The sequence below is a fragment of the Cetorhinus maximus genome, chromosome 5 (genome assembly GCF_964194155.1).
Source record: "Cetorhinus maximus chromosome 5, sCetMax3.hap1.1, whole genome shotgun sequence".
Lineage (NCBI taxonomy): Eukaryota > Metazoa > Chordata > Chondrichthyes > Lamniformes > Cetorhinidae > Cetorhinus > Cetorhinus maximus.
The window spans coordinates 158,735,092-158,762,035 of NC_135883.1; the positions used below are offsets into that span (position 1 = coordinate 158,735,092).

General features: G+C 44.6%; 1 protein-coding gene across 1 annotated transcript in view; it reads left to right on the forward strand.

The window, feature by feature from the left end:
- The window catches only part of LOC144680388 (heme-binding protein 2-like), a 38,129-nt gene extending 11,424 nt beyond the window's left edge, over positions 1 to 26,705 (forward strand). The window contains exons 2-4 of the mRNA XM_078541357.1: positions 2,367 to 2,496; positions 19,156 to 19,330; positions 26,528 to 26,705. Of these exons, the coding sequence (XP_078397483.1) occupies positions 2,367 to 2,496; positions 19,156 to 19,330; positions 26,528 to 26,699 (477 nt within the window). The 3' untranslated portion in view covers positions 26,700 to 26,705. The remainder of the gene's footprint in view (positions 1 to 2,366; positions 2,497 to 19,155; positions 19,331 to 26,527) is intronic.
- The last annotated feature ends 239 nt before the right edge of the window (positions 26,706 to 26,944 follow it).

Sequence of the window (26,944 nt, forward strand, 5' to 3'; positions counted from 1 at the left end):
CAGTGCTAAGTTGCACTGAAATGTTTGAATTCATGTGCTCTGAAAATAAAGGCACTAGCTGAGCCCAGGTACAGAAAAACATTGCAAGCTATCTACAGCTGTGCCCCAGTGGTTAGATACTCTCTCCCTGCTTGGGGCCCCTGGATGAGATTTAGAATTTAAACAGTATTGGCAGTTAAATGTTAAATGCTAAATATAAACATTATTAGACGTTTAGAAAGGGATTTAATGTTCTCTCAACTCACCAAACTCTCGGGACTCTGTTGAGGTCACACTCCAGTACTCGGTCACACTGAAAATTGCTGTCATTTTTTTTTTTCCTTTTGGAGATTCTTCTTTATTAATTACACTTTTCCACTTAATTTCCCTGTTTTTCACACATCTCAAAAGCAACCAGAATTAAAAAAAAGATACTATTTGCACATTTATTTCATAGAAATAAAATGCAACATCACATTGAACCTGTGGATAGGCTGTAAATTCAACACAACTTGTACGACAGCTTCTGGGCGCAAGGGAATCAATCCAGTTCTTGAGTGATGGCCGTACGGAATGTTTGTACCATGTATCATTCTACTCTGAAACATTCAGATCAACGATTCTCTCTACATTTTTTCTGAGCTGCTGGTAAATGTCTGATTGACAAACCCTTGGATAGTGGCATTAGCATACAAGGGACCAATGCCATTTAAAGTATAATATGAGTTGGTGCCAATGAAGTCAGATGGAAAGGTTATATTGTTACAGAGTTAACTTGTTTTGTAAATGTAGTGTTTTCTTTGTAGCCACTTTGCTAATACTAGTCGATTGCTCTGTGATTAATTATCCTAAGAGAATCAGCATTGGTCCTGCAATATCACCATTGCTACAGTCACTCTGCCTACTGAATGCAGGTGTAATGAAAGAACGTTAAACATGTATTTATACAGCACCTTTCACAATGTCTCAAATCACCTTCTAGCCAATTAAGTGCTTTTGAGAGGTAATCATTTTTATAGTTTAAGGAATGTTATTAAATGGCAGAGCAAGCTCAATGGGCCAAATGGCTCACTCCTGCTCCTAATAGTATGTTTGTGTGTCATTCTGGATGGATCTGATAAGCTGGTCTAGATTACCTTTATCATCCATAATTATCTTGTCGTCAAGGAGTTCAATCATTGCTGGAGTTCTGTTTATTTTTTTGCCAATGGAAGTTTACTGTGAGCAGGCTTTGTGGGGTGAAATTGCAAGGACACAAGAGCGTAATGGGCTCATAGTGAATCTGTAACCTGTTTTACACTCTACATGATTCTCAAAAGTCTTTTCCATTGACTTCAATCTTGTCTTTTAATCTACTTACCTATTACCTCACTCTGTCTTGGTGCTTTTATGAGTTTCTTGAGGCATTGAAATATCATGATAAAGTTGTATTGCATACTAGATATTAAAATATATATCCTAGTAAGAAGCAGCAATCAGAAGAGTCTTCAGACTTCCTGAACAAGAAAATAAAAATACAAATGTGAGCCATTCAGACTTTGTCCTTTGGCCTCTTAAATGTTGCATTGCACAGAGACACATTAGGGCTCCAATGCTTCTCACTGACAGTGAAGACCATGTTGTGCCATCATTCCACTTTATTGACAAGGAGGTATTTGATATTTCTATCCTGTGAGTTTACTGGTAAAGTAAAATCTATTAAGGTAAGGGGCAGGATGTTTAGAGAGCATGTGAGGAAGAATTATGTCACCCAGAGGGCGGTGGGAATCTGTAACTTACTGCCTGAAAAGGTGGTCGAGGCAGAAACCATCATAACATTTAAGAAGTATTTGGGGATATTTACAACCAGATGCCAACAACGTGAGTTACCATTTTACTGGGACCTTTCTGTGATTATTTGGTGAACTAATTGATGAATCTTGAATGGGGATAAATGATCATGCATCATTGAGGGGGGAATGATGTGGTGGTGGGGGAAGCGCATGGGGTGTAGGTGGTGTTGGGATTAAGGGGCACGGAGACAGGTGGAGCACTAGGGCTCATGTCTCCTCTCTCTGGCCCTGAGAACACTAAGAGGGAGGTGACTCAGTGTGAAAGGCTGTCAATAACAATCTCTACTTTCTTTATTGAAAACCCAAGGGGAGGAGCAAGGCCAATAGTGCAGGAAACGCTAAAGTTGAAAGAGTGAAAGAGAATAGAAAATGAACCAGGAAGTGTTAATGCCAAGAATTCCATCAAAACCCCTAACTCTCTTTCAATCCCAGTCCATCCAGGACATGAATGCTGCTACCACACCTGGGAAATTAGCATGTCCTCTGAACACTGACGCTTTACAGAGGGACTTCAGTTGTGTCATATGGTAATACATTCTCCTCTTTTTGTCTTAGAATTATGAAGAGAAAAAATTCCTACACTTTCAAGCTGTTGCAACAGTGGTTACTGGAATGGATATGAATCGTGCAATAGAGACCGGCCTGGAGAGACTTTTCAATTATTCACATTTCTCTAATGCTGCAGGTACATCAAATGTTCCCTCAAAATAACAAAAGAATAGAAAACAACCTTTCGATCTTTGATCTGTCTTGTTTCAAACTTAGTGTGTAGACTGAGACACTGACCGAAAAATCCCCCCATTGTCAATCCCAGAGGCTTCCGTGTTCACTTGTTCCCAGTGGGTAGAAGTGCCACTTGGGCTATTTCTTTGATATTTGCAGACTTTATGCTCCCAGAATCGGAAGGTTTCCCACATATGGGGCGGAATCATCCCAGATTTGCACTCAGTGCCGAAGCAGGCAGGTAAAACGATGATGGGTTTTCACACCGTATCATCCCAAGCCCACCACATTATTTATGTACTCCCGGGAAACGCGCTATTTCCATGACGGGAGGGCTGTCATTCGCCCTCCCACCATTACCCCGCCGCTGCATCACGCCGGGCACCACATTTAAAGTCCAGCTGCAGGCATACATCTCAGTGCTTCCAGACCACAACTGCTGCACCTAAGACATGGCCCTGAAACGGAAAAGACTGCAGCCCACAGGTTCAGCGACGCACCCCTCGAGCACCGTTTGGATGCCGTGGGGGCTCCCGGGATGTCCTTTCCACCACTCTGGCCACAGCAAGGGCATCAACAGCACTAACCCGGCTTGGGAGGCAGTGGCAGCAGTTGGCAGTGCCAACGCCCTTCAATAGAGGACAGCCACCCAGTACCGCAAGAGGATGAAATACCTCCTCCTTTCTGCCAGGGTAATTAGGGGAGGCGGTGGTGTAGCGGTATTATCACTGGACTGGTAATCCAGAGGGTAATGCTCTGGGGACTTGGTTCAAATCCCACCGCAGCAGATGGTGGAATTTCAAATTTGAATTTAATTAATATCTGGAATTGAAAGTCCGGTGATGACCATGAAACCATTGTCAATTGTCATAAGAACCCATCTGGTTCAGTAATGCCCTTTAGGGAAGGCAATCTGCTGTCCTCAGCTGGTCTGACCTACATGTGACTCCACACGCACAGAAATGTGGCTGACTCTTAAAAATGCCCTCTGAATAAGAGTAATTAGGGATGGGCAATAAATGCTGGCCTAGGCAGCAACGCCTACATCCCATGAACGAATAAAAATAGAAAGGTCACTCATCATTTTCAACTCACACACTCACAAACCCATTGCACATCCAGAGGGTTCTGGCACTTGGAGGACGGCTGGAGGCCAGAATTGTGCTGAGCCCGAGTCAGATGATGAGCCTCTGGACTCGGTCATGTCACAGTTGCTGGAGCTGCAAAGGCAGGCTCGGGAACAACAGGAAGGGATGTCCGCTGCACTCCTCAGTTTGAAAGGCATGATGGAGGAGTCCGTCTGCCTTCAGCCTGAGGTGACGGTGCCGACATGCCAATGCACTGAGGTTAACACAGGTAGGACGGCAGCCACCATGGAGACCTTGGTCCAGGATGTTGCTCCTGCACTGCTATGTGGGCGCAACTCCATCGCTGATGCCATAGTGAACCTCCAACAATGCACCCAAGATGGGTGCCAGGCAGCTCGATCTCAGCCTGGCTACCCCTGCTCCTCAAGGGGTCAGCCTGGGACCTCTAGGCACCGACAGGGAGGAGGACCAGCAGGTGCACTCTCCAGGCCCATCCATCCAAGTGGCCCATGGAGCATCCTGCCCACCCGACTCCCAAGAATATTTCCCTGCCTATGGCCCCTTGTTCTGATGAGCAGTGTTTTTGTCACTCAGATATGAAACCTTTCTGCACAAGATAAAGGCAGGTGTCTCAGTCCAGGGCCTCTTCCCTCTGCTCTGTGCAGCCCTCAGAGCAAAGTGATGGTCCGGCCTCACACTCCCTGGGGCAGAAATTTGCCCTCATTGGGCGGGCTGGCTGGGGGCAAGTGGAAGTGGTCGGGGAGCCAACAGCCGCCCGTGAATGGGCCATAATCGTTATTTGACGCTGGCGGGCCAACTAAGGCCTGCCCGGTGTGAAAGGTGCAGGACAGCGCTCAGCACTGCCTGTGTAGGGGGAGGGGGAGAGGAGGGCCAGCACAGAAGTTCACACATGCACACGGTTAAGCAAAGGAAAAGCTCCCTGAGGCTCAGAGCTGCCTCACGGAGATGGAGATTCATGGAATGAAAAGAAAGATTGTAAAAATTTTAATAACATGTCCCTGCTCATGTGACTCTGTGAGATGAGCAGGGATGTGTTAGAAATTAGTTTAAACATTTAAATATTTTTTGTTGACTGATTAAAACCTCATTCCGCCCGTGGATGAGGTTTCACAAAAAATCCAAAGGCCGCTTGGCCTTTTCACCCACCCACCAACCGTAAGGTCGGACGGGCGGTGAAACATTTCATTCAATTGGACCTTTAATGTCCTTAATGGGCCTGTTAATTGTCGGCGGGTGAGCTGCCGACTGCTGCACGCGCCTGCCCACTGAAATACCGCGTGAGGGAGCGATGACGTCGGGATGCTCGCCTGATGTCATCCTGCATCATTTTACACACGTTCAGATCGGGCGCGCACCCGCACGACGAACGGAAAATTCTACCCCGGGAAATATTACTGATGTCTGCACCTCGACAGTGCTTGTCATTGCTGCCAGAATGTAGTGGGCAGGTGCCACAGAGCTCGCTCATTCTCTCAGTGTGCTCTCAGCACCTTTAAGGAGGGGCTGACCCCCGTCTCTTCAGCATCTGTGACCAGTGACGCTGTGCTCCTGAAGGGCTCAGGTGCTGAAGGCGGACAAATGATTAGATGTTTCTAAAGTTACATGGCTGCGTCTCTATGATATGTCCCTGATCACAGAGCACAGCCGACCTGCCCCTCAGCCAGACAGGAGATGACATTGTCAGAGGCTATGTGAAGATCTATGGAGTGTCCTCACTGCAGGTCATCATCATCCTCCTGCAATCAAGCAACTATTAGGGCCTCCACTGTGTCTCCATGACAGGAGCATTATCACAGAGGGTATTTGCACTGCCATAAGCCAGACTGGAGTCAAACGTTAACAGATGCGATGTGAGGATCTATGGTGTCTCCTCACTGTATGTCGTCACCATCCTCCACAAATCTAGCAGCTATGAGGACCTCCTGAGCACGCCTGCCTCATCTAGTCAGTGCGAGGGCCTCATCCCCATCATTGTCGCCTCCCAGGACCCCCTGACCCTCATCCCTGTCGGCGTCCTCCTCATCAGAGGAGACGTGCAGCTCCTCCATTTCCTCCTCAGCCAGCTCCTCTCCATGTTGCAGGATCAGGTTGTAAAGGGCGTATCTGACGATAACAATGTGTGTCACCCGCTGAGGACTGTATTGCAGGGCTCCACCAGACTGGTCCAGGCAGCGGAACCTCATCTTCAGCATCCTGATGATCTGTTCCAGTAAGTTACGAGTTGCAGCATGAGCCTCAATATACCGTTGTTCTGCTGCAGTCTGAGGCTGCCGCACGGGTGTCATCAGCCCCGGCCTCTGCGGGTAGCCCTTGTCCCCGAGGAGCCAATCCTGCAGCCTCTGTGGACCCTGCAAAACTCCAGGGATCTGTGACTGACTGAGGATGTAGGCATTGTGCACACTCCCTGGAAACCGTGCGCAAACCTGCAGGATGTGTTTCTGGTGGTCGCACACTAGCTGCACATTCAGCGAATGGAACCACGTGTGGTTTATATAGTCCACTATGTTGCAATGGAGACCTGAGCACCACACGGGTGCAGTCAATCACACCCTGCACCTATGGGAAACCCGAGATCTGGGTGAATCCAATCGCTCTTGCTTCCTGGCTGTCCTGGTCCCTGGTGAAATGCTCAGAGTTGTGTGCCCTCGTGAAGATGGCATCCGTGACCTCATGGATGCATTTGTGGGTGGAAGCTTGTGATACCCCACAGTGGTCACCTGTGGAGCCTTGAAAGGAGCCACTGGCATAGAAATTGAGCGCCACTGTCAATTTCACGGCCACTGGCAGCGGATACCCTCCATGTCCTCGTGGCACCAAATCCTACAGGAGCCGGCAGATGGGACCGACCAGTTCCCTAGACATGTGCAGTCTTCGGCAACACTGGTTCTTGGTCATCTGCAGGAATGACAGGCAGCGTCTATAGACCCTGGGTGTGGCTAGGCACTGGCCTGCAATGGCTCGTTGGGGCTCTTGGGTGATGTTTGTTGGAGCACCAGCCACCGCTTCTTCATGAGGTTGCTGCTCCTGCCTCTATGCAGCCAGGATCCTCAGTCGCTCTCTCCTCCATCGTCTTTGCATCCTGTAGGCCATCAGGCATACAGCTAGTTTACCAGGCTCCATGATCCTGATGTACTCAGCCTGCAGGATGAAAGTGAGAGACATGTGGTTAGCATGGGTGCACTAAGAACCTGTCCTGGTTAAGTGTAATGGCCCCATAACACTTCCCGGAGAGTGCTGGCCACCACTTGGATGGTCAGAGAATAGTGCGCTGCATGGCTGCCCTATTAGCTTGAGCTATTGGGGAGATAGGTCTAAACTGGGATGCTGACATTGCAAGGAGCTGTGAGCGTCTCCTGCAGTGACTGCTCCACGTCCAGCTTTAGCGAGGAGATTGTACAACGTGCGCAGTCATCCAACTGCTCTGCAGCCCACTAAAATGCTCATGAATTTGCAGTCTGCCTGTGGGGTGGGCTGAGGGTGGGTGGGGCGGGTGTGGTGTACATGGAGTTCTGGGGTACTTGGTGGTAATTTGCTGCCTCTGTGTTGCTTGAGTGGGCAGGTAAGCCAGGAGCCCGACCCCAACCATATCAATGTGGCTGCACCTGAGCTGTCTCAGTTGCAGAGGAATGACCACTTTATGCAGGTTCCCTAATGTGTAGCCACTTCCCTCACCCACCCTACCCACCCACACCGAATACTTGGGCACTATATTCAATGCCAGGCCTGCCCTTGCCCGTCCTCCAGCCACCAGTTGCCTCAATGGCAGGTCCGCCCTTAAACCCGAACCCCCCGATTCTCCTGAAGCTTAAAGTCCAACAGGTGACCCTGGCGAGAGCTGTACAAAGTTACTGTGTACTCACCTCCAAGTTCCCCTCAAAGTGCAGGCCTCCAAGCTCACTCCTTTTATGTGCTGTAGTGAAACACATTGGCGGACTATCCTGCTGACATGGACGGATGACCCGGGGAAGGGGGGTACGATTCTGGCGGGCTGGATGATAATGATATGCAGATGTATTACAATGAGTTTCCTAATGAGTTACAATGATGTCCGATAGCGGGCTGAGCGGGCAATCGCAAACTGCTTTACTGCTGTCATGAAACCAATCGCGCCATATTATCCGCTCACGCCACCGATCATGCCGACTCCAGCGGGCACAGACAATCCTGCCTATGGTGGGATGGGATTCCAAACTCATGTTCCTACTCCAGCAGTGGCTGCTGAATTTTCCTAGTATAATAAAGGCTCCATATGCCAGGCATGAATCCCACTACTGGAGTCGACATGTACCCTTGTGGAAGCTGATACATTGCATCTCTCTCAGGTTACTGGATGCTGCTGGAATGCTGGGTCCAGACTGAGGCTCAGTGGCAGGAAATTCTGTCTTGTTACAGATAAATCATGTTTGACTAGCTTCATTGAGATATTTAATGGTTAATGTTGGATGAGGGTAGTTGATATTATGTCTATACACTTTCAAAAGATGTTTGAAAAATTAATATATAATAGACTGTTCGTAAAATTAAAGCCCATGGGATTAAGGGGATTGGCAGTGTGGATACAGAATTGGCTAAGTGACAGAACACAGAGAGTAGTGGTGGACAGTTGTTTTTCAGACTGGAAGGAAGTTTACAGTGGTGTTCTCCAGGGGTCAGGAACTATTACACATTTCATAAATATTAATGATCTAGAATCGGGTATGCAAGGCATAATGCCAACATTTGCAGATGATATTAATGTTGGGAAATGCAGTAGAAAATAAGGAGGTTCTAACAGGACATCCAATATGAACGTAGGAGCATGGGAGCAGGAGCAGGCCATTTGGCCCTTTGAGTCTGCTCCACCATTCAATAAGATCATGGCTGATCTGGCTGTGCTCTCAGCTCCACTTTCCTGTCTGCTCCCCCATAACCCTTGACTCCCTTGACTAACAGAAATCTTCTAACCCTGCCTTAAATAAATTCAAAGACCCAGCCTCCTCTACTTTCTGGGGAAGAGAATTCCACACACCAACGATCCTTTGGGAGAAAAAGTTTCTCCTCATCTCTGCCTTCAAAGGGAGATCTCTTATTTTTAAACTCTGTTCCTTCATTTTAGCTGCCCTACAACAGGAAACATTCTCTGGGTATCCACCTATCACATCTCCTCAGGATCTTGTATGTTTCAATAAGATCACTTCTCATTCTTCAAGACTTCACTGGGTATAGGACTAACCTGTTGAACCTTTCTTCATAAGACAACTCCCTCATGCCAGAGGGTTCCAGTGAACCTTCTCTGAACTGCTTCTAAAACACTTATGCCTTATTTTAAAAAGGGAGATCAAAACTGCCCAGTTCTACAGATATGGCCTCACCAAGGCCCAGTACAGCTGTAGTAAAACTTTCTGACTTTTATATTCCATTCCTCTTGCAATAAACACCAACATTCCATTTGCCTTCCTAATCACTTGCTGTACCTGCACACTAACCTTTTGTGATCTATGTATGAGGACACCTAGATCCCTCTGTAGGATCGGGTTATGCAATCTCTTTCCAATTAAATAGTATACTGTATAATACTATTCTTCCTGCCAAAGTGAACAAGCTCACATTTGTCCATGTTACACTCAATCTGCAGTAATTTTTCCCACTCATTTAATCTGTTTATATCCCTTTGCAGACTTATTACCTCCTCTTGACAACTTACTTTCCTACATACCTTGGTGACCTTGGCAAATTTAGCTGACATACATTTCTAAAAAAGCATTCAAGGGATGTGGGCATCGCTGGCTAGGCCAGCATTTATTGCCCATCCTTAATTGCCCTTGAGAAGGTAGTGGTGAGCTGCCTTCTTGAACTGCTGCAGTTCCTGTGGTGTAGATACACCCAAAGTGCTGTTATGGAGGGAGTTCCAGGATTTTGACCCAGCCACAGTGAGAGAAATGGATTTGCATTCACTCCCTTCATACAAGTCATTGATATAGATTGTAAACAGTAGAGGTCCCAGCACTGAACTCTCTGGCACTCCACTAGTTTCAGCTTGCCAAATGGAAAACGATCCATTTATCCACACCCCCTGTTTCATGTTAGCCAATCAATCTTTTATCCATGTTAATATGTTACCCACTAAACCATGTGCTCTTATCTGGTGTCGTAACCTTTGATGTGGTCCCTTATCAAATCCCTTTTGGAAATCCAAGTGCACCACATCCACAGGTTCCCCTTCATCTGCCTTGAGCGTTGCTTTGTCATAAAATTCGAACAGATTTGTTAAAAACGATTCCCCTTTCACAAAGCCATGTTGGTTCTGCCTGATCAAGTATCCTGCAGTTGCCTCCTTAATAATGAATTCTCGCACTTTCCCTTTGACTGATATTTGGCTAAATGTCCCATAGTTCCCTGCTTTCTGTCATCCTCTTTTCTTGCATTAATGTGTTACTTTAGTTATTTTCCAGTCCGTTGGATCCTTTTCAGAATCTAAAGAATTTTACAAGATTATAACCAATGCATCTCTAATCTATGCCACCGCTTCTTTTAAGACCCTCGGGTGCAGGCCATCCGGTACTGGGGGCTTCTCAGCCTTTAGGTCTTGTTTCAGCTGCAGCTGATGTTAATGCTCAGCAAGCCAGATCTCAGATTGAAACCCATCTCGGCTGATTGTAATTTTCTTTTTCTGTATTGTAGAAATGAGGAGGGAAAGCTGCAGAACACAAAAGTACAGGACTTCAGTTATTACTTTTAAAATTTTAAAAATTAACATGTTTATTGAAAAAAAAGATAAAGTAAAACTTAAACACACAAGGTAAAAGTTACAGTAAGAAAATAAATTGTACAAAATGACACCCAAAATGCTTGATCAAAGTTACACAAAAAAACTATTTTTCCGCAACAACTCTTATAGATTCTTAACCATTAAAACCAGGAAATATTCCCCAAACCGAAAAATTGCTTTTGCTTTAAACAGAAGTACAATCCATGACTTCCCATAACAAATCCATGCTTCTGTGGTTCTTCCAAAGGGAGAGTTCGAACAAATTGTTTCTAAGGACACATATTCTCCTGGCCCAAAACTGAGCTGCTTTCCTCAATTAAAAGGTTTTCAGAGCTTTTCTGAACACTCCAAAACACTGGGATTGGCCTTCGGTGGGACGTCCCCCACAGCAACTGCTACAGCTGAAAACCCATTTGTATAAATACCTTTTCACCCCTTTCTTCATAGTTCTCCATTGTCTTTAATTATCTCCTTGAAAACTCAGGCTCCCAAATATCAAAACCTTGCATGTTCCTATTTTACCTCTATTTTGGATCCATAAAATTTAAAATGCCTGCCCCTGTTTACTCACAAATCTCCTGTAAAATGCAAATGTTCTTGTATCTTTGAGCCTCGTATGAAATGCAGCAACTTCAAATCAATTTCAAAACTTATCCCCAAATGCTCATTTCAGACCAACTCTGTTTCCTTGTAATTTAACACTCACTATAAGGCCTCTTTACGAAATGCAAGAAGATAACACCCTTAGTCTTTTGTGCCTTAGACTCTACAGAGAATCTGACTCCAACAATCTCACATTGATTAACTCTGGACACAGACAGACACAAGTTACCCTTACCTACACAGAATATACACATAAACACAGGAATATAAAAATGTACTCCTATCATCATAGTCTAATAGTTTAAAAGCAAAATATTATGTATGCTGGAAATCTGAAATATAAACAGAGAATGCTTTAAAAATTCATCAGGTCTAGCTGCATCTGTGGAGAGAGAAACACAGTTGACATTTCGAGTCCACATGATTCAGCTCTGAGAAAGAATTGTACAGATTCAAAAGGTTAACTCTGTTTCCCTCACCACAGACACTGCCAGACCTGCTGAGTTATTCTAGCATTTTCCCTTGTTATTTCAGGCCGAATAGTTCTCCTAGCACCCTTTCCCAGGTGATGGTGATTGTATTATGTTCATCCCTCCCTATCATTTCTTGATTCTCAAGACTCCTTGGAAAGTTTTCTAAGTCCTCTACTCTGAAAACAGACACAAAATACCTGTTCAACGTCTCCACCATTTCTTTGCTTTCTGTTACTGATTCCTCACAATCACTCTCTAGATTTAGTTATTTTTGCTAACTGTTTTTAGATTACTAGCGAGCTTTCTCTCATACTCTGCTTTCTGCCAATTTATTTTCGTTTAAGTCATTCTTTGCTGGTTGTTAAAATATGTCCATTCCTCTGGCCTACCACTAATCTTGCAGATTTCTACAGTGTTTCTTTCAATTTGAAACTATCATTTTAATATTCCCTTAAATTTTGTTACTGCAACTTTACTGCATTAAGTTTTAGTTTTCAAGTTCACCTAAGCCAATTCTGCCTTCACACTCACCTTTATTTGGGTGTAAAACACTAGGCATGGACCAACACTTCTCCATTTTAAACTGAACATGAAATTCTATCAAATGATCCCTGTCCCTAGAGGCTCCTTTACCATGCGGTAAACCCTGTGTCACTGCACATTACCAGATTTTACCTGTTCCCTGGTTGCCTCGAGAATGTACTGCTCAGAGAAATTGTCCCGAAAACTCTTGGTTCCAGGCTACATTTGCCAACCTGATTTTCCAAATATAAGTGTAGATTAAAGACATCCACGATTATTGCAGTATCTTTTTTACACACCCCATTTATTTCTTCCTGTGTGCTTTGTCCTACAGTATCATTATGTGAGGGGGCCTATAAACTCCTCCCACAAGTGACCTCTTGCCTTTACTATTTTTTATCTCTCCCCAAACTGATTCTACATCTTGCCTTTTCAAGCTAAGCTCTTCTCTCAGTATTGAACTATTGCCCTATTTAATTTACAGGGATACACCACCACCTTTTCTTAGCTTCCTCTCATTCCGATTTATCAAACGTGCTTCACCATTCAGGCCCCAGCCTTGGACCCGTTTCAACTATGTTTCTGTAAGCCCTATCAGGTCATACATATTTATCTCTAGTTGTGCTAACAATTCATCTCTTTTGCTACAAATGCTGCGTGCGTTCAGATGCTAGGCCTGAAACTCTGCTTTCCTTCCCATTTTCTGCTTCATCTGCTGGTGCACTCTTATGATTGCATTTTCTGTCCCTTCCTGCCACACTCTGGAACTCATTCCCCAAATTTCTGCCCTGCTCCATTGCATTGTTGTTTCCCTTTACTTTACTGTATATCCTTACATATGACCCCTTCCCCTCACTATTCAGTTTAACGCTCTCTCTCTACCACCTTAGTTATATGATTCACTAGAACACTGGCCCCAGCACGGTTCAAGTGTAAACCATCACAATGGTACGTCTCCCGCTGCCTGCACCCCATGAATCAAAACCCATTTCTCACACACCAATTCTTTGAGCCATGAATTCATATCTCTAATCGCAATTACCCTGCACCAATTTGCTCGTGGCTCAGGTAATAATCCAGAGATTGTTAACTTGATGTTCTGCATTTTAATTTAGCCCCCAGCTGCTCATAATCCATGAGGAGGGAGGAGGGGGTGGCATAGTGTTATTGTCTGGTATTACAGAGACCCAGGGTAATGCTCTGGGGACCAGGATTCGAACCCCACCACAGCAGATGGTGAAATTTGAATTCAGAATGAATCTGGAATTAAAACACAGATCATGACCAAGAAACCATTGTCGATTGTTGTAAAAACCCATCTAGTTCACTAATATCCTTTAGGGAAGGAAATCTGCCATCCTTACCTGGTCTGGCCTATATGTGACTCCAGGCCCACAGCAATGTGGTTGACTCTTAAATGCCCTCAGAATAAGGACAATTAGGGATGGGCAATAAATTCTGGCTTAGCCAGCGATGCCCTCATCCCACGAATGAGTATGAACAAAAATGTAGAACCTCTTATCTATGTCATTGGTACCTACATGGATCACAACCACTGAATTCTCTCCCTCCCACTGCAAGTTCCTCTCCAGCCCAGAGCAGAAAGTCTGAACCCTGGCACCAGGCAGGCAACACAGCTGCCTGGATTCATGTTCTCAACTGCAGAGAACTGTAACTATCCCCCTGACGATACTGTCTCCTATCACCACCACATTCCTCTCTGCTCACCCACTTGAATGACATCCCTCACCACGGTGCCATGGTCAATTTGCTCATCCAACTTGCAACCCTTCTCCTCATCCACACAGGTAGCAAAAACCTCCACTGGGGAACTCCACTATGCACCTTCCTCCAGTCCGAAGAACAGGCTGTTTCTGTTTCCTGTCACTCAGCCAATTTTGTATCCATGTTGCTACTGCCCCTTATATTCCACGAGATAAATCCTTGCTCACAAGTCTGTTGGAAGTCCATGTACACCCACATCAAAAGCATTAACCTCATCAACACTTTCTGTTACCTCGTCAATTAACTCAAGCAAGTTAGTTAAACACGTTTAGTGCTTAAGAGGTCTGGGCTGGTTTTCCTTCATTAACCCACGTTTGCCGAATTGGCCATTAATTTTGTCGCAATTTATTGTTTCTGGAAGTTTCCTCACCTCCGAGTTTAGCCTGTAGTCGTATTTATCTTGATATTCTAATTTGAACAATAGTGTAACATTTGCAATTCTCCAGTAATCTGGCACCACCCCTGAGTCTAAGGTCGGCTGGATAATTATGGCCATTGCGTCTGCAATTTTCTCCCTAACTCCCCTCTGTCTTCTTGGGTGCATCTCATCTAGTCCTGTTGCCTGATCAACTATAAATACAGGCAATCTATTCAACACCTCCTCATTATCAATTTTAAAGCTTCCAAGTGTCTGAATTACCTCCTTTTTCACTATGACCTGGTCAGAAACTTCTTCTTTGGAAAAGACAGATGCAAACTATTCATGTAATACCTCAACCCTGCCCTCTACCTCCACGCATTCATTCCCATTTGATCCCTAATTGGCTCCACTCCTCCTGTTACCACTCCTTTACTATTTATATGCCTACAGAAGGCTTTTGGATTCCATTTTATGTTAGCTGGCAGCCTCATCTCATTCTCTCCCTTTGCTTCTTTCATTTCCTTTTTCAATTCCCCTCTGAACCTTCTATATTCAGCCTGGTTCACAGCTGCATTACCAACCTGACACCTGTCATGTGTACACTTTTTCTTTTTCAGCTTAATCTCTATCCATTTTATCATCCAAGGAGCTCTGGATTTGTTAGCTCTAACTTTCCCTTCTCTGGGAATATACCTTGATGGTGGCTGAACGCTCTCTTCTCTAAAGGCAGCCTGTTGTTCAATCACCTGCTAACTTGTGACTCCAGGTTTTCTGGGCCAGATCCATTCTTACCCCACTGAAGTTGGCTTCCCCCTGTAATTATTCTGACTATGGATTGTTCTTTGTCTTTTTCCATCATCAACCTATTCCCAATGATTACTGTCTCCTAAATGTTCCCCTTCTGACCCACTGGACCCACCGCATTCCCAAGAACCAGATCTAGCATTTCCTCCTTTCTCTTTGGACTAGAAACTTACGACTGATGAAAATTCTCCTGAAGACAATCTAGGAATTCTTGCCCCTCACTGTCCTTTCCACTCCTACTATCCCAGTCTATATTCTGATAAAGATCCCTATTATAAATACTCTGTAATTCTGACACCTCTCTATAATCTCCTTGCAAAATGTACATGTTCTCCACTAGTTGGTGGCCTTTAGACTACATCAAACAATGGAAATCACAAGACTTTTTCTTCCTTAGCTTTAGCCAGATAGATTCTGTCCTTGACCCCTCTGGGACACACTCCCATCCAGCTTTGCAATGTTCTGCTTAAACAATGCTGCCAGCCCTCCCCCTTTCCTATCTTTCCTGAACACCATGTATCCAGGAATATTTAATACCCACTTCTGCCCTCCCTTGAGCCAGGTCTCTGTTATAGCCACAATGTCACATTACCATGAGGCTATCTCCACCTGTAACTCACCAATCTTATTAAGCACACTCCATGGGCTGAATCTTCCCCCCTTTCAGGGGGGGGGTGAAGTTGAAGGGCAGGTGTGTAGAGGCGCCCTTCCGATCAGCGTCCCTGATCGGAGACGCACCGCCATTTTACGTGTCTATCTGCTCCCTGTGCGGGGGCGTATCCCAAATTCGAGAGTGCGCTCTTTGGCGCACGCGCACAAAAGAGCGCACTCATCTCCCTGAGGCTAAGTGCAGCCTCAGGGAGATCAGTTGTAAATGGAAAAAAGATAAAAATAGAAAAATAAAATATCCCTAACATGTCCCCTCATGTGACAATGTTACATGAGTTGGAACATGTCCATAATTTTTACAAAAACTTTATTAATTTTTTTTAAAACCTACATGAAACTTCATCCCGTCCGTGGTTGAGGTTTCATGTTATTTCTAGTTCCCGCTGGGGCTCCTGGCCTGATCGCCAACCTTAAGGTTGGACGGGCAGGTCCATTAATTACTTAATTGACCCTGTCAATGGCCTCAATTTTTTTTTTCAGTTTTTAATTTCCCAGCTGCTTAAACTGTCTCCTTAAATTTGGAGACAGGGAAACAAGCTACAGTAGTCACAAGCCAATCAATTCATACTTTCCAGTGATGTGACATTTTGGTTTATTTTTTTCTCTCCTATTTAATTTCAAACTCCAGCATGCCCAGGCCCACTCCTCCTCCGCAGACTCTCCTTGAGGAATGGAATGGAATATAAAAGTAGGGATGTTTTTCATGTAGCTTTACAGGGCATTGGTGAGACCACATCGAGGAAACTGTGTACAGTTCTGGTCTCCTTTTTTAAGAAAGGACATAGTTGCGTAAAAATCAGTTCAGAGAAGGTTCACACGACTGATTCCTGGGCTGAGCAGATTATCGTATGAGGAAAGGTTGGGCAGGTTGGGACTGTATCCATTGAAGTTTGGAAGATGGAGGTGATTTTATTGAAACATATAAGACCCGGAGGAGGCTGGACAGGGTGGATGTTGAGAGGATATTTTCCCTTTTTGGAGAGACCAGAATTGGGGGACACAGTTTAAAATTAATGGGTTTCCCATTTAAGAGAGATGAGAAGAATTTTTTTTTTTCTCAGAGGTTGTGTGTCTGTCTAACCCACTTCCCCTGAGATGGGTAGAGGCAGGTCATTGAATATTTTTAAGGCAGAAATAAGTAAATTTGTGACCAACAAGGGAGTCAAAGGTTTCAGGCGGTAGCTGTTCAGATTCTGTCAATCACACCTCCTCCAGGCACATCTTTGTTTCTTTACAATAGGAAGGAAATCAAGGCCTTGGAGAGGGTGCAGAAGAGATTTACGAGAATGATAGGAGTGTGGATGGGCCTCAGTTACAAGGAGAGGCTGGAGAGGTTGGAGATCATTTCACTAGAGCAGAGAAAGTTGCCGGGTGATTTGAGAGAGGTTTGCAGAGCCAGGAAGGGTTTTGACAGAGTAAATAAGGAGAAACTGTTTCCAGTGGTAGAGCGGTCGATAACCGGAGTGCATAAAATTAAGACGATTGGCAAAAGGATCAGGTGCAACATTTATTTAAACAATGAGTCACTGTGATCTGGAGAGCACTGCCTGAACTGGTGGTGAAGCAAATTCAAGAGTAAAATTCAAAAGACAATTCTTGAGATAATGGGAAACATTTTTGTGTGTCTGTGGGAAAAGAGGAGGTCAGGGTGATTAGTGGGATATGTCTACCAAACAACACAGGAGCAGCCTGCCTGGAAGCTGTATCATTCTGTGTGTCTATGATTCAATGTAACCACATCAGTGTTTTCCACATCTCAGCAAAGTTTCCCTGACTCACCATTAGCAATATTTTGCCTCAGTTTTCACAGTGGAGGACACTAGTACCACCCCAATAGGAACAGGTAGTGCAGAGGATATAGAGAAGGAGGAACTTAGAACAATCACCATCACTGGAGAAAAAGTACTGAGCAAACTATTGGGATTAAAGGTTGACAAGTCCCCAGGACCTGATGGCCGACATCCCAGGGTCTTAAAGGAAGTGGCAGCGGAGATAGTAGATACATTGGCTATAATATTCCAAAATGCCCTGGATTCTAGAAAGGTCCCGTGGATTGGACAAATGCTAATATAACGCCCTTATTCAAAAAGGGCGGGAAGCAGAAAGTAGGAAACTATAGACGAGTTAGTTTAACGTCTGTTGTTGAGAAATTGTTGGAATGCATTATTAAGGAAGTAACAATGGGGCATTGGGAAAACCAAAATGCAATCCAGCAGAGTCAGCGTGGTTTTACGAAGAATAAATTGTGTTTGACTAATTTGCTAGAGTTCTTTGACAATGTGACAGGCAAAGTGGATAATGGGGATCCTGTAGATGTAGGATATCTGGACTTCCAGAAGGCCTTTGATAAGGTGCTGCACAAAAGATTAATACACAAGATAAGATCACACTGAGCTAGGGGTAATATATTATCTTGGATAGAGGATTGGCTAACCAATAGAAAACAGAGAGTCGGGATAAATGTGTCTTTTTCTGGATGGCAAGCTGTAACTCGTGGGGTGCCACAGGGTTCGGTCCTTGGGACCCAACTATTTACAATCCTTATTAATGACTTGGATTCAGGGTTAGAAGGTACTATAGCTAAATTTGCAGATGACACCAAAATAGGTGGGAAAGTAAGTTGCAATGATGAAATAAGGAATTTACAAATGGACATGGACAGGTTCAGTGAATGGGCCAAAATTTGGCAGATGGAGTTTAACGTGGATAAGTGTGAGGTTATCCATTTTGGTCAGAAGAATAAAAAGGCGACTTATTATTTAAATGGAGAGAAACTTCAGAATGCTTCAGTGCAGAGGGATCTGGTTGTCCTCATGCATGAATTGCTGAAAGCTAGTATGCAGCTGCAGCAGGTAATAAGGAAGGCAAATGGAATTTTGGCATTTATTGCTGAAGGAATAGCGTATAAAAATAGGGAAGTGTTGTTGCAGCTGTACAAAGCATTGGTGAGGCCGCACCTCGAGTACTGTGCACAGTTTTGGTCCCCTAACTTGAGGAAGGAAGTAGTTGTACTAGAGGCAGTTCAGAGGAGGTTCACTAGATTGATTCCAGAGATGCGGGGCTTGTCTTATGAGAAGAGATAGAGCAGTTTAGGCCTATACTCACTAGAGTTTGGTAGGATGAGAGGAGATCTAATTGAGGTATATAAGATGCTAAAGGGGACCGACAAAGTAGACGTGCAGCGGATGTTTCCCCTTCTGGGGCTTTCTAGAAGGAGAGGCCATAGTTTTATGCTAAGGGGTGGTAGATTTAAATCAGAGATTACTTTGATTTACTTTTCTCAAAGGGTCATGAATCTATGGAATTCACGACCTCAGAGTGCAGTGGATGCCGGGATGCTGAATAAATTTAAGGAGGAGATAGACAGATTTTTAATTAGTAATGGGTTATGGGGAGATGGTGGGAAATTGGAATTGAGGCCAAAATGAGATCAGCCATGATCGTAATGAATGGCAGGGCAGGCTCGAGGGGCTGAATTGCCTACTCCTGCTCCTTGTTCTTATGTTCTTATTAGCAATGCTGTAACATTGTGTTTCTTTGTCTACAGGTACAATTGTTCCCATCTCTGCACCTTGGACAGTTTCTGGATCCATGGAAAATGGCACAATGGAACAGACATTCGTTATATCTGTTTTGATAGTTGCTGAAGTCATCAGTCCACCAGAACCAACAGATCAAACAGTTCAACTATGGAGTGGATCTTCTGATTGGTACTATGTCAGGTGAATTCAGTTACTGATACATTGTGTTTGATATTGCTTTAACTCAGCTTTCGTGTCAACATCACTCAACCTAGAGTCGGACTGTGATAAATGGGCTTATCCGGGTACATAGGAACATTGGTCAATATTAATTGTATAATGGAGTGATTCATATCTCACAATCTGCAGTTCCTTCTTCTGAGAACACAGCGAGACCTCCCCATTCACATTAGTCAGGTTCATATGGAGTTGGCTCCTGTTTTTCCGACATTCTCACATCCACCACCTTGTGCATTTTTGGAAGAACAAATTCACATCCTTGTTATATATAGATACAATAAGCATAGTGGGAGAGGAAGTATTGGAGGGACTGGCATTCTTGAAGGTGGATAAATCACCAGAGCCGGATGAATTGTATCCAGGCTGTTGAACGAAGACAGGGAAGAAATCGCAGATGCTCTGAGGATCACTTTCCAATCCTCACTAGACACAGGCGAGCTCACAGAAGATTGTTGGCTTGCAAATGTCGTACCATTTTTTTTAAAAGTTGTGAGGTATATGCCAGAAAATTACAGGCCAGTCAGTCTGACTTTGGTGGTGGGCAAATTATTGGAGACAACTCTGAGAGACAGGATAAACTGTCACTTAGAAAGGGGCAGATCGATCTTGGATAGTCAGCATGGTTTTGTCAGGGAATATTGTGTCTTGTTGGCTTAATTAAATTTTTGAGGAAGCAACAAGGAGGATTGACGAGAGTAGTGCGGTGGATGTTGTCTATATGGATTTTAGTGAGGCATTTGACAAGGTCCCACGTGGAAGACTGTTCAGAAAAGTGAGAGCCCATTGGATACAGGGGAAGGTGGCTGGTTTGATCCCAAATTGGCTCAGTGAAAGGAAACAAAGGGTTTCCAGTGGTTTTCCACTGGGCTCAGTGTTGGGACCTTGCTGTATGTTGTATTTATTAATGATTTAGATGTAAATGTGGGAGGCATAATGAGGAGATTTGTAAATGACACAGAAATTGGCAGTGCAGATGATAATGAAGCGGACAGCTGTTGACTCCAGAACTATATCAATGGTTTCATTGAGTAGGTGGAGAAATGGCAAATGGAATTCAATCCGGAAAAGTGTGAGGTAATGGATTTGGGGAGGGCAAAAGAAGCAAGGGAATATTCAATAAACGGGAAGTTATTGAGAAGGGTTGAGGAAGTGAGACTTTGGAGTGCATGACCACAGGTCCTTGAAGGTAGGACAGGTAGACAATGTGGTTAACTTTACTGGACGAGCTATTTAATATAAAAGCAGGAATGGAACTTTATAAAATGCCGATGAGGCCACAGCTGGAATTCTGTGCACAGTTCTGGACACCACATTACAGGAAGGACATAATTGCTCAGGAGAGAGTGCAGAGGAGATTTACAAGAATGTTGCCAGGGCTTCAAAATTGCAGCTATGAGGAGAGATTGGATCGGCTCAGGTAGTTTTCCTTAGAACAGAGGAGGCTAAGGAGTGACCTAATTGAGGTTTACAAAGTTATGTGGGGCCTAGAATGGGTAAACAGGAAAGACTTGATTCCCCTGGCTGAGGGGTCAATTAGCAGAGGACATAGATTTAAGGTGATTGGTAGGAGTATGAGAGGGGACATGTGGAAAATCTTTGGGATTCACTGCTTAAGTTGATGGTTGAGGCTGAAAAGCTCAACTCTTTTAAATGGTACCTGGACCTGCATCTGAAGCGCTGTAACCTGCAAGGCTACGGACCTATTGCTGGAAAGTGGGATTAAAATGAGCGGTTAGTTTTGTTTTCCTCTTTTTTGGTTGGCACAGAAATGATGGGCTGAATGGCCTGTTTCTTCACCGTAACTTTTCTATGGTTCTATGGTTAATCAGTGCCTCACACAAAACCATTTCATTTCATCATCTCATTGAGATATCTGATGTTCTATTCTAATTAATTTAAATGTCTCTTTATCTGCTCTTTCTGTGCTTAGTCATAAATGGCACAGTTGCAATGTTACTGGCTTCCCTCCCATACCCTTTGGAGGGGACATTTTCCTAATATGTGTCTGGATGATGAATGTCGGTGTGATTTGCTGATCTCAGAGAGGATCAAGCTGGGCTCAGTCCTTTCCTCACTCAACATTCACTAATTCACACTATCAGTGAGGGTCACTACACAGGACGATCTCCAATGTAGACATTGTCCTCCTGCTGCAATGGACAGTGATGCTATTTTGTCATCTGTAGTGTTTGCACATTGAGCTTTTACAGTGAGCAGTTGTGATCACAGAGATTGCTATTTGGTAAAATTACGGCCTAGTTTTCACTCTGTTTAAATTATTGATAGAAAGTCAGACTTGGGGCCTATGAATTCCCAACCAGTGACCCCTGTGAACAACAATTCACTCCAGGAATTCCCGATCACAGATTCTGTCCTCATATTTTAAACAATCAAAGAAAATGGTAGTGTTCCCTTCAAAGAGGAAAAGTTGGGGTGGGAGGAGTTTCTGAGATATCAGCTGGGTGTGGGTCATCCTTTATATGGGTTGGCAGTATGTGGTAGAGTTGTAGAGAGCAGGAAATGCTGCAGGCAATTTGTGCACAGCAAGATCATACAAACATACAAATTAGGAGCAGGAGTAGGCCATCAGCCCCTGGAGCCTTCTCTGCCATCCACTAAGATCATGTCTGATCTGATTGCGGCCTCAATGTCACTTTCCTGCCTACCCCCTGTACCTTTCACTCCCTTAACAGTCAAGAATCTATCTCCCTCTACCTTAAAACTATTGAATGACCCTCTTCTGCTCTCTGGGGATGAGAGTTCCACTAACTCAAGACCCTCTGAGAGAAAAAAAGTTCACTTCATCTCCATTTTCAATAGGAGAGCTCTTATTTTTAAACTTTGCTCTCAGGTTCAGGTCTCTCCAACAAGGGGAAACATCCTCTCAGCATCCACTCTGTCAAGCCCCCTCAGCATCTTTTATGTTTCAATAAGATCACCTCATTCTTCGAAACTCCAAATGGCCCAACATGCCCAAGCTTTCCTCATAAGATAACTCATCCCAGGAATCATTAGAGTGAATCTTCTCTGAACTGCTTCTAAGTCAATTATGTCCTTTCCTAATTTAGGAGACCACAACTGTCCACAGTACTCTAGATGTGGTCTTGCCAGTGCCCTGTAGAAATGTAGCAAAGGATCCCTCCTTTTATATTCCAATAACGATACCATTTCCCTTTTCTAATCACTTGCTATATCTGTATACTAGCTTCTTCTGATACATCCACCCGGACACCCAGATCCCTCTGCACCTCAAAGTCCGCAATCTCTCTCCATTTAAACAATCTGCTGCTTTTCCATTCTTCCTGCCAAAGTGGACAAGTACCAAAATGGGCAAGAGGAATTACATTCACTATTTTCCAATCTGATGGGACCCTTCTAGAATCCAGGGAATTTTGGAAACTCAAAACTAATGCATCTATTATCGCAGCAGCCGCTTCTAAGACTGTAGGATGAAGTCCATCAGGGCCTGGGGGCTTGTTTGCCTTTACTTACAATAATTTCCTCAGTAATCTTTCCCTGGTGATTGTAATTGTTTTAAGTTGCTCCCCCACTTTCATGTCTTGGTTCACAATTATCCCTGGGATATTATGTTTTCCTCTACAACTCAGGTGGATGGAAAATATCTGTTAAATTCACATGCCATGTCCTTATTTTCCGTTATTAATTCCACATTCACTCTATAGAGGACAAACATTCACCCTAGTTATTCTAATACTTTTAAAATAATTGTAGAAATGCTTATTATTCATTTTTATGCTTGCAGCAAATTTTCTCTCATATTCAAATTTCTCTTTATTATTATTCTTATTATTATTTTCATTGTTCTTTGAGTCATTCTTTGTTGATTTCATACTCAGTCCAATTTTCTGATCTTCGTGGACTTCTATGCTCTTGCTTACAATTTGATCCTATCTTTAACTTCTTTAGATGGCCATGGATGGTATGTTCCTCCCCTAGAATCTTTCTTGCTCACTGGAATGTATCTTTGCTGAGTGTTATAAAAAATCTTCTTAAATATCTGCCACTGATCTCCATTGACCTATCTCTAAACCTATTTCCCCAGTTCACATTAACCAGCTCTGTCGTCATACCCTCATAATTGCCCTTATTTGAGTTTAAAGCATCAGTCTTAGACCCTCTGGCACATAACTTCTGTTCTCCGGGGCGTCAAACCCAGGAGATAGCCCAGAAGATGCACTGGGGCATCCAGCGGAAGTCCCCAATCAAACATTGTATTCAAGTTCAAACTTCCCATTGGCAATTACCCTGCACTGGGAAACATCATATACTCCAATTTAATTGAGAGACTTTGGATGGTTCCAACTCTCTCAGCAGGATAGTTACTCAGGAAAAGTTAGAATAATTAAAACCACATCTAAATCCTGGCTAACTATCGTACTAACATTCTCCTCCCTGCCCAGAAACAGCCAGGGGCTGCCCTTGTCACCCACAACCCACAACTACCCCCTGAATCTCCTGATTGTCCCCAGACTCCTGACTACTCCCCAACCAATTACCGAGGTCCCATCCATTGCCCCGACTGCACTCCAGACCCGCCGACCACACACCACTTCCCTGACTACACTCACTAACCCCCTACAAAACGGCAGCACACTGACTACACTCTCTAACCCCCGACAAAACGGCAGCACACTGACTACACTCACTAACCCCCGAAAAAACGGCAGCACACTAACTACACTCACTAACCCCCGACAAAATGGCAGCACACTGACTACACTCTCTAACCCCTGACAAAACGGCAGCACACTGACTACACTCACTAACCCCCGACAAAACGGCAACACACTGACTACACTCACTAACCCCGACAAAACGGCAGCACACTGACTACACTCTTTAACCCCCGACAAAACGGCAGCACACTGACTACACTCTCTAACCCCGACAAAACGGCAGCACACTGACTACACTCTCTAACCCCCGACAAAACGGCAGCACACTGACTACACTCACTAACCCCCGACAAAACGGCAGCACACTGACTACACTCTCTAACCCCCGACAAAACGGCAGGACACTGACTACACTCACTAACCCCCGACAAAACGGCAGCACACTGACTACACTCTCTAACCCCCGACAAAACGGCAGCACACTGACTACACTCACTAACCCCCGACAAAACGGCAGCACACTGACTACACTCTCTAACCCCCGACAAAACGGCAGCACACTGACTACACTCACTAACCCCCGACAAAACAGCAGCACACTGACTACACTCACTAACCCCCGACAAAACGGCAGGACACTGACTACACTCACTAACCCCCGACAAAACGGCAGCACACTGACTGCACTCACTAACCACCGACAAAACGGCAGCACACTGACTACACTCACTAACCCCCGACAAAACGGCAGCACACTGACTACACTCTCTAACCCCCGACAAAACGGCAGCACACTGACTACACTCTCAAACCCCCGACAAAACGGCAGCACACTGACTACAATCTCAAACCCCCGACAAAACGGCAGTACACTGACTACAATCCCAACCCACCAACTAATCCTCTAACAACCCCCTCCCCCACCCCCAGACACCCTTCCGACCCCCCTGACAAACCCCTACCACCTTCCCACTACTCTCCTAATCTCTCAACTACTCCCTACCCACCCCCAACTACTCACCCAGCAACTGGTAGAACCCTCACCTTCCCATGACCAACCCCCATCCTCCCCGGATAAACTCCCATTCCCGTGCCTGCCCCAGGCTCACCCTACAATCCCACCATCCCCACTGACCACCAGACCTCCCCCGATCCTACCCACTTACCTTGCACACTTACCTTCTCTCTGGCTTCTCAAAATGGCTGGGTCCAAAACTTCATAAGATGTAGGAGCAGAAGTCGGCCATTTGGCCCATCAAGCTTGCACAGCTATTCAACGAGATCATGGCTGACCTGATACTCCTCAACTCCACTTTTGTGCTTTTTCCACATAATCCTTGATCCCCTTACTGATTAAAAATCTGTCTATCTCAGCCTTGAATGTATTTTGCAGCTCAGCCTCTTCAGCTCATTATACTTTAATCTTACCTGCTTTATAGCAGCTGCTGCCATAAAAAGGGGTCTGGCCTCCTCTCGAATGATTCTGCTGCCCTCGACTGAAGGCCTCGGGAACACGCTGCACTGTACATTTCTCACCTGGCCCGAGGTGAAAGGTCGGGAGAGGAAGGTGCAGCTGCTGAGTAAGGTCGGAAAAAGGATCAGAGTGGCAATCAAATAGTCGTTGTCAATTCTCGGATGTTCTGGCCCAAGTTCTCTGCCTCAAACTGAAAGCAAAATTCAATCATATTATGGTCACTGCTGCCTAGATGTGCCTTTACTGTTACGTACCATTAAATAATCCTGTCTTGCTGCCCATGACCAGATGTAGCATTGTCTGCTCTCTGGTTGGCTGTAGAATGTGCTGCTCTAAGATACTGTCCCAAAAACACTTGATGGGAACAGCTTGCCAACCTGATTCATCCAATTTATATGTAGATTAAAATTACCCATGATTATCACTGTACCTAGATGGTAGCGATTGTGGGTTTGGAAGATGCTGTCTAAGGAGACTTGGTGAGTTCCTGCAGTGCATCTTTTAGATGATACACACTGCTGCCACTGTGCACCAGTGGTGGAGGGAGTGAATGTTTGTGGATGGGAAGCCAATCAAGTGCGTTGCTTTCTCCTGGATAATGTCAAACTGCTCAAGTGTTGATGGAGCAGCACTCATCCAGGCAAGCGGAGAGTCTTCCATCACATTCTTGTAATTGGTGGACAGTCTTTGGGGAGTCAGGAGGTAAGTTATTCACCACAGGATTTCCAACCTCTGACCTTCTCTTGTAGACACAGTATTTATATGGCTAATCCAGTTCAGTTTCTGGTCAACGGTAACCCACAGGAAGTTGATAGTAGGGGATTCAGTGATGGTAATGCCATTGAATGTCATTTCTCTGTATTAAATCCAATCTGCCACTTGTCTGCCCATTGGGCTAGCTTATCTATCATGTTACTACAGCTGTGGATGAACTGGATGGTGGAGGGTCCTCAGTGTACTGAATGTCCTGACAATCCATTTGGCTTCCATAAGGGCTTTGTCAGGAGGAACAAAAATGAAAATTATATATTCTTAATTCTGTTGCAGAGCTTTTGACCAGAAACTTGATGGGCAACAATATGAAAAACTTGTGACTGAATTCCTGAAGGACTTGGAACAAGACAATCAAAACTTTGGTCCAAGATTTCACATTTCTTTTTATAACACACATGGGCTCATGCATATCGCTTTTAGAAAGATAGTACATCCTCTCGGGTAGGTTTGGTTATCTCTGTAGACATCAACAGTGAGATGTGCTTAACTCTATTCTTAATCTGACTGAACCTTCCACTAATTACACTTTGGGTTTAAGCTGGAGTACTGTGCAAAGTTCTGGTCTCCTTTCCTAAGGCAGGATATATTTACCTTAGAGGGAATGCAATGACTGTTCATTAGACAGATTACATATATGTGCTGGGATTGGGATTGGTATTGGGACACATTCAGCACTGGGACCCTGTTTAG